This window comes from Primulina huaijiensis, chromosome 3 (assembly GCF_012295235.1).
Source record: "Primulina huaijiensis isolate GDHJ02 chromosome 3, ASM1229523v2, whole genome shotgun sequence".
Lineage (NCBI taxonomy): Eukaryota > Viridiplantae > Streptophyta > Magnoliopsida > Lamiales > Gesneriaceae > Primulina > Primulina huaijiensis.
Window position 1 is genome coordinate 5,766,890 of NC_133308.1, and position 9,033 is coordinate 5,775,922.

General features: G+C 36.7%; 1 protein-coding gene across 1 annotated transcript; it reads left to right on the forward strand.

The window, feature by feature from the left end:
- Positions 1 to 545: 545 nt before the first annotated feature.
- LOC140972076 (uncharacterized) lies at positions 546 to 2,991 on the forward strand. The gene is made up of 7 exons (XM_073434546.1): positions 546 to 869; positions 940 to 1,083; positions 1,174 to 1,755; positions 1,890 to 2,053; positions 2,128 to 2,296; positions 2,384 to 2,653; positions 2,731 to 2,991. Exons 1-7 carry the CDS (start codon positions 867 to 869, stop codon positions 2,989 to 2,991), a joined length of 1,593 nt encoding a protein of 530 aa, XP_073290647.1. The 5' UTR covers positions 546 to 866.
- The last annotated feature ends 6,042 nt before the right edge of the window (positions 2,992 to 9,033 follow it).

Sequence of the window (9,033 nt, forward strand, 5' to 3'; positions counted from 1 at the left end):
GTCTACTGTGGTGGCCAGTGCAATTAAATTTTTTGCGTCTAATACCATGGCTAGATTTGTTGATCAAATAGACATGTCTAAATGCTATTTTATTGTTTTGTGTATATGCAATTATGTTCTGTTTCTTATTCTTTTTTGTAATTGTGTTTCTAATAGTTATTGTATAATTGTTTTATGTTTGTTAATGTAGAAACTACTGCAGAAGACAAACCAACTCATGATTTTCATGAGAAGAAGAGTGGTAAAGAATATTTTTCACGATGTTCCCCTCCTTATTTTAAAACTGTGATGAGAGAATTGAAGCCAATTCTAGGTGAGCAGCATATGAGTCGGATAAATGATACTCCTTTCGCCAAATGGATTGATATGCCAGTCCTTGCTATTAGTAGTGGGCGGATCGATTATTTTTTGAACAGATTTCAGGGTGATTCGTGTTCTTTTTTTGTTGGTGATAACATTACCATCCTTTCAAATCAGCTGATTTCTCAATTGTTCTCGGCCTACATCACATTGGACAGCCAGTTGACTTGGACCTGAAACTGGAGTCCAAATTTTTGACTCGTCATTTTGACGGCAAGGTCACCAAAGCCAACCGAATAGGCATTTATGAAAAATTGATTTTCCTTGCAAGTAGTGACGATGAATGTGATATTGATGATTTTGTGAGAACTTTCATTTTGTTCATTTTCAACAGCATAATATTTCCCACGGGCAATTATATCACTCCTGGATTTATATTTCCTTATCTCGATGATCTTACGATATTTTTTAAATATGCTTGGGGAGATGCTGCTTTCCGATTTTTATATCGAGAAATATGTCAGATCGGGAAAAAACTTTATGTTGATGGATGCACGGTTGGATTGATGGTTAGTATTCAGCTTTACTAATTATGATCTTAGTATTTGTCATTAAATTTTATTTTATTTTTTGTTTTAGGCTTGGTTATATGAGACAGTCCCAGTTTTAGGAGTAAGGCGTGGTTTAAATGTTTACCCTCGGTTGTTTTCTTGGGGGAAAAGCAAGATCCCACTAAATGCAGCTGGCACTGAAACATTGTTGAAACACATAGATTCAACTCAGGTACTTATAATTATTTTAGTTTATTAATGTAGTTGTGCAAAATTAATGTTTAGTTGATTGAAAGTTGTATTTATTTTTATTTGTGAATAGGTTCTGTCGATACATCCATTTTGTGAGGAGGAAAAGTTGTTAGTGGATATGAATCTTGTTTTAAACCAAGAAACGAATAGATCTGAAGTAAAACGTTTTGAGAAACTTGTCTTGAAACAAATGAATGATTTAAAGATACTGAGAAAGAGATGTGCTGAATTAGAGGGTGAAAAGGTTCGACGTAGAATGAAGGGAAAAAGGTCTGTGGAGGATAAACGTGACAATGTTGTTGAATCTGAAGAAAAGGTTGATAAAACAGAAGAAAAGATGACTTTTGAGTCACCACATGATGCAAGAGCTAACTTTGGTGATTTTGTTGACGTAGTGGTAAATGCAGTTGTTTCTGATTTGGCTAAAGAAAAGAAAGAGTTAGATGAATCTCATTCTTTGAATGCTTCGGTTGATGAGAGCATTGGTGGTAGTTTTGTTGCTACTTGTGAAGTGGAGAAGAAAACTATTTCTCAATCTTCAATTGCGGATCATGTGAGGGCTAGGGATGATCGTGTGAAGAAAAAAAAAGGTTCCATGTTTGTGACTCCACCTAGCTCAACACCAAGACGTAAGAGGAAGATGACGAAACAGGTAAATGAAGTGTCAATTATTTCCAAATCGATTGTATTAAGTTTAATTTAGTTTTTCTGTTTTTCAGTACTATTGTTGTAAATGATGTTTGGATTTTCTGTTATATTGTTGAATATATCGCCGCTTTTGGATAGGAAGTTATAGACGTTGAGAAGAAAGGAAATACTCCTGGCAAGGTTGCCATGGATGAGTTTCAAGGTAGATCAGATTTTTGTGGACATGAAGAAGCTGATGATGAAGAGAGAAAATTGGTGACAAACTTTCTTGCTAGAAAAGAGTTGGAGTACGTTGATCTTCCGTATGTTTCTTCTTCTTATTTTCGTAATAATTTGTCCTAATTTTTCTAATGAAATTGAATTTTCTATTTTGTAGTGTTGTCGTTTGGCAAGATACGGTTATGAGTTTAAGTGGACCGATATTATGTCATTTTCTTTTTGGTGATCCTGTTGAGTCTGAGATAATTAATGTTTACATGAGAATTATGCAAAAGCAAAGTTTGCATCATGGATTTGAGATTTATTGCATGGACACAATGGTGCAGGTTCGTAGTAGTCCGAGTTTTGCGTTTTTTTTTGTTTTTGTTTTACTATATTAAGATAAATTAGTATATGTGTTCTTGAATGTGTAGAAAGAAGTCCTAACGAAATTGGAACAACATGGAAAAAGATCGATGGTACATCGGGATGATTATGGAGCTTTTCTTTCACTGATGACCTCTTTCACGATGGCTAGACTGCAGGAACTGACTGGAGAATTATTTAGAAGATGCAGATACATCATTTTCCCTATGAATGACAGGTGGCATTGGTTTTTGTTGGTTTACAAAAGAGATGAAGGGATATTTAAACTGTGGAACTCCATGCATGATCCATTCTCAGTTGGGAAAGCCAAAGTTTATGTAAGTTTACTTTGAAATGTTCAAAGTTTATGTAAATACAAATTAAGATTAAATTTTGAAAGTATTGTTTGTTGCAGACAAAGTTTTTGGCTGGTTCCATACGTCACTTATGTGGCTTCGACCTTGTAAGTGAGCTAGTGTTAAGAGAACCTTGTCGTCAACAAGATGCAACCCTCAATTGTGGCGTCTATGCATGCATGTGGTTGGAGTGTCTAGCCCGTGACACAGATGAGATCTGGAGCTATGCACAGGATGTGAAAATGGACACTTATCGAGCACGTTTGGCAGCCACAATATTATCTGATGAAAATGGATTGTTGAAAAACAAGTTTGAGTAATTAATTACTCCTCACTATTCTGTTGGTTAAGAAGTTACAGTAGTACTGGAGTTTGAACATTTCAAGTCTATGTTTAATTGTTGGTTTAAATTATGTACTGAAGACACACCAATTGATTATTATCGTGTTTGTGTTAGCTGTTACGAACTTCAATATCTATTTCTGTTAAAATTTATTTGTTTCTGGGAAAGTTTGGCGTATCATTTGTTCAATTTTCAGAGATTGGTTAACGTGGTATTTTAAATGGTACATATCAATTTAGAAAATAAAATTGAGTACAAAAATTGCATTATTGGGTATATTACGTGTAACTATGAGTACAAATGTTAAATAATCGAATATATCTAACTAATCTAATATTTAGTCATACATTAGTAAACACACAATAGTATTTAACTAATCGAGGACAATGTACACACAAATTGAGCACAATATACACATGAATTGATTACAATGTACATATTTATTGATTACAGTGTACGATTAAATTGAGTACAATGAACATATGAATCGAGTACAATGACTTGTCAATCCAGCACAACGTAGAGTAGTTCATCTATTCATGCTAGGATCACCAAGTCAATATCCGACGAAGTTGTTATTAGTCAAATTTCGAAGACCATAAGATGTCTGATTGAGTATACATATGAAATAATAGAGCACAATTCACAATCAATCGGGTATAAATATGTTAAAATCATGTATACATGTAAATAAATCGAGAACTGAAATTGAAGATGTATGAAAATCATGAAATTGACATATAACATGAATTTGAGTGCTCGATTAATGTACATGTATACCTGATTTTAAAACATGTATACTTGATTTATTGTAAATTGTGCCTCATAACATACGACATATACTTTCACCAAAATATAGATGAATATGTTGGATTTACCTTGAAAATAACCTACGTCCACTAGAAAAACACAGCAAGAAGAGAAGTGATCTTGTACGCTTTAGAAGTTCTTGTACAAAACATCAAGTGATGGTACTATAAATTGATATCCATCCTTCTACTTTACTTGGTGAAGTATTGTGTATCCTATGTATTCGTTATTATGTCAAATTTCGAAGACCATAAGATGTCTGATTGAGTATACATATGAAATAATAGAGCACAATTCACAATCAATCGGGTATAAGTATGTTACAATCAGGTATACATGTAAATAAATCGAGAACTGAAATTGAAGATGTATGAAAATCATGAAATTGACATATAACATGAATTTGAGTGCTCGATTAATGTACATGTATACCTGATTTTAAAACATGTATACTTGATTTATTGTAAATTGTGTCTCATAACATACGATATATACTTTCACCAAAATATAGATGAATATGTTGGATTTACCTTGAAAATAACCTACGTCCACTAGAAAAACACAGCAAGAAGAGAAGTGATCTTGTACGCTTTAGAAGTTCTTGTACAAAACATCAAGTGATGGTACTATAAATTGATATCCATCCTTCTACTTTACTTGGTGAAGTATTGTGTATCCTATGTATTCGTTATTATGTCAAATTTCGAAGACCATAAGATGTCTGATTGAGTATACATATGAAATAATAGAGCACAATTCACAATCAATCGGGTATAAATATGTTAAAATCAGGTATACATGTAAATAAATCGAGAACTAAAATTGAACATGTATGAAAATCATGAAATTGACATATAACATGAATTTGAGTGCTCGATTAATGTACATGTATACCTGATTTTAAAACATGTATACCCGATTTATTGTAAATTGTACCTCATAACATACGATATATACTTTCACCAAAATATAGATGAATATGTTGGATTTACCTTGAAAATAACCTACGTCCACTCGAAAAACACAGCAAGAAGAGAAGTGATCTTGTACGCTTTAGAAGTTCTTGTACAAAGATCAAGTGATGGTACTATAAATTGATATCCATCCTTCTACTTTACTTGGTGAAGTATTGTGTATCCTATGTATTCGTTATTATGTCAAATTTCGAAGACCATAAGATGTCTGATTGAGTATACATATGAAATAATAGAGCACAATTCACAATCAATCGGGTATAAATATGTTAAAATCAGGTATACATGTAAATAAATCGAGAACTGAAATTGAAGATGTATGAAAATCATGAAATTGACATATAACATGAATTTGAGTGCTCGATTAATGTACATGTATACCTGATTTTAAAACATGTATACCTGATTTATTGTAAATTGTGCCTCATAACATACGATATATACTTTCACCAAAATATAGATGAATATGTTGGATTTACATGTCAGGAACAACCGGAAAAGTAGGAAGAATGTCACATAGCCTATCCGGACCTCTAAACGGACCCCGTGTAACGGTCCGTGCCTTCAAAGCCAAAAGAAGAGTTTGACAGAGTATACACGGACCCAATGACGGACCTGTACACGGGGTCCGTGTCCGTTAGCACCAGAGAAGACAAGTTTGATAGAGTCTACACGGATCTCACAACGGACCTTTGCACGGGGTCCGTGTCCAGTGTTTTCCCAAAAATGTATATTACAATAGATACACGAATGTTTACCCGGATCCCTACACGGGGTCCGTGTTGAAGCATTTCAAACATGCCGATCTCCAGAGTGTACACAGACCTTGAAACGGACTGGTACACGGGGTCCGTGTATAGCACTTTCAAAATTTTCTACTTCGCGGTAATACACGGACCTATACACGGACACCTACACGGGGTCCGTGCATTCTAATTCCAGCTGATATCAGATTTCAAAATCGCGATTTCTTTTCTAAAATCCCTAAATCCCTAAATTCCCAAATCATTTCTCTCCTTCGCTCACGCCGCTTCCGGCCGCTCCGCTGCCTCCCTTGCACCATCTTCAACACCGAGCACTACTCAACTCCCATTCTCCTTCACTCACGCAGCCTCACGTAATATCCCTCCTCCACTAGCTGCGCCGCCCTACTTCCGTCGCCGGCCGCCATCCACCATTGCACTATAACACCTCATTCTAGTTCCGGTAAGCGTGGCTTCACACTCACTCCCTAGGATTATTGCCTGTTCTTTTGGAAATTGATTGGGTATTTGTTTTCGGTGGTTGGGTGCTATTCTCCGAGTAGAGGGCTTTTGGAATTTGATTGTAGACAGGATTGCATTAATATTAATTGAGTCTTGATCACATCGATTGTGGATTGATTTGCATTAAAGTTTGGTTGATTATCGTTGCGGTTAAATAGGCTCGTGCATTGTTTCGTTTGTTTGGGATCGGTTTGGATTGTGTTTCTGAATTGGGTTTGTTGTGCTTCATTAGTTGCATATTTGAATCTAGCTACCTCGATCGCCATGCCTCCTCGCCGACACACTAGTAAGCGCGCCCGAGGCGGCGCATCATCATCCTCTGGGTCCGCAAGGTTAGCAATTGATCCCACTAGGTTCACCAACCGCGATAATTTCGAGTGGTACTCCGCACTGCATGAGAACTCCGTCATCATGGAACGTTCTATTCATCCACGAATTGACCATGAAGTGCCACTCCGAGCAGAGTTTGATAAATTTGGTTGGGGACCTCTATTAGACATCACCGGGCCTTATTACCCTGACTTGGTATGGCAATTCTACGCCAACTTTGAGGAAAAGGACAAAACTGGGATGCAACACATCCGTACGTACGTCAAGGGGATTACTATCGCGTTGACTAGCGATTATCTGGCCGCTATATTGAACGTCCCCAATGACGGGCCCCCGGTAGTTTTCAACCAGTTGGACCTTTTCTTGTCAGATATCACATTCCGAATCCCTCAGGCACGAAGCCGGCTCCAATACCACACATCTCCCACTGGTTCCCGCTCCAGCGTCCTCCCGACGTCCCTCCCGCTGCTGGATCGCCTCATCTGTTACTTCACAGGGGCGAATGTGATTCCGAGGAAAGCTGGGAACAATGAGGTCCGCCATTTGGATCTCTATATCATAGACAAGATGTTGAATGGCTTGGGGGCCATTCCAGCTATTCCGGTGGCGTCGATTATGATCTCCCATATGCGCTCAGTCGCCCACATTGATCCCACGAAGAATAGGACGCCATACGCCCCCTTTCCTATCATCATCTCTCGGATCTTGGCGGCCCATGGTGTCGATCTCACGGGTGAGACCTCTCTCCTCCCAACCTCTACGCAGATGCTATCACCCCAGGCCATGCAGGGTATGTATTTCATTTTCAGGCAGGGTGCTTGGTACCGTAACCCCGGGAGTCGCCATATCAATCCTCATCCCCGTGATCCACCGGTGCCTCCCCCTACAGTCGACGAGCGCGTCTACGAAGATCGAGTGGCGGAGGAAGCCGCATTAGATGCCCGAGCAGGACCTCCGATTCATTTGCCGTCGCGACAGCGCGCGCCGAGAGGTACTCGTCATGTTTTCTCGGCCAATTTTGACTGCATGGACGATTTGCGCACACGATTGGCTCGGCTAGAGCACCATGCCAGGACGCAGTCGTATTCGGATGACATTTATGCGCCGCCGTTTGACAGATCCGCACTCGATGGCATGGAGGACTTGGAACTAGGATCCGACGAAGAGTAGTTAGATATTTTATTTGCGGAGTTGTGGATACCATTATCGGTTTTCTAGATTTGAGCGATTTATTCTTATGTTGTTGATTGATGTTATGAGATGAACTATTATACGTTGTGCTAGATTGACAAGTCATTGTACTCAATTCATGTGAACATTGTACTCAATTTATGGGTACACTATACTCAATACATATGTACATTGTAATCAACTCATGCGTATATTGTACTCAATACATGCGTCTGTTGTACTCAAATCAACGTATAAATTGTTCTCGATTGTTTAACTTATATACTCAATTATACATTTTATGTACCTCGAAGGTGACAACACATCAACTCTGACGAATATTTTTTTTTGACTTTATCGATGGACACAATATTGTACTGAATAAACTGTTAAATTATCCTGGATTATTTAACTTATATACTCAATCGGGCATTTTATGTACTTTGAAATTAAAAAATTACAAGAAATTCATCGGATAATGACTTGGTGATCTTAGGCATGAATAGATGAACTACTGTACGATGTGCTGGATTGACAAGTCATGGTACTCAATTCATATGTACATTGTTCTCGATTCTTTAACGTATACACTCAATCTGACAATTTATGTACCTTGAAATTGACACACTACGATTTCGGCCGAAAATATATCTTTTTCTCTAGCTCAAAATATACTCGATTATTTAATATTTGTACTCCAATTTACACATAGTATACACAAGAAAGTAAATTTTGTACTCAAATCTCTGTTCATATTAATGTATAACTAAATATTACATTAATTAAATAAAGTTTGAATAGTAAACAACTTCCAATTTGGACATGTATTTTGTATTTCCGGTATAATATGAGTACATTTTTCTTGTGCACAAAATATACCTAATTATTTAATATTTGTACTCATATTTGCACATAATATACCAAATTAAGCAATTTTTGTGTTCAAATATCTGTTCAAAATTGATATGTACCATTTGAAACACTTCTTAAACCAAACATTAAAAAATGAACAAATGAAACACCAACCCTTCCAGAAACAAATAACAATAAATAGAAATACATATTGAAGTGCTTAACACCTAACACAAATAAAACAATAAATTCTCCAACTTGAAAGATTAACATAAACAACAACCTAAAACCCAAGTTTTTTTCCAGAGAACATATAAGAATACAAGACATCAACAAGCACTAAAACAACATGACAGTAAGGCAAACCAAACCAACTCTTTCCCCACATTTTCAAAAACAAAACAATCACATAATGCGTAAACCACCAATGCTTCCACTCGAACGCGTACGACTTCTCACTAGTATCAACATGCTTGATTCCCCTTCCAGCACTCTCTTTTTCCTGTTAAAGTTTCGAAAAAATTTTCAGGTGTCAATCATAAACAAAAATACTGAATATTAAAAGATACTAACAGTAAGATAGTTAGTAATAATAAAAACATTGAAACACCATTTTCA

Coding starts and splice junctions, on each gene's coding strand:
- LOC140972076 (XM_073434546.1), top strand. Junction 2,054..2,127: donor TTGGAGTACGTTGATCTTCC/GTATGTTTCTTC, acceptor TCTATTTTGTAG/TGTTGTCGTTTGGCAAGATA. Junction 2,654..2,730: donor TTGGGAAAGCCAAAGTTTAT/GTAAGTTTACTT, acceptor TGTTTGTTGCAG/ACAAAGTTTTTGGCTGGTTC.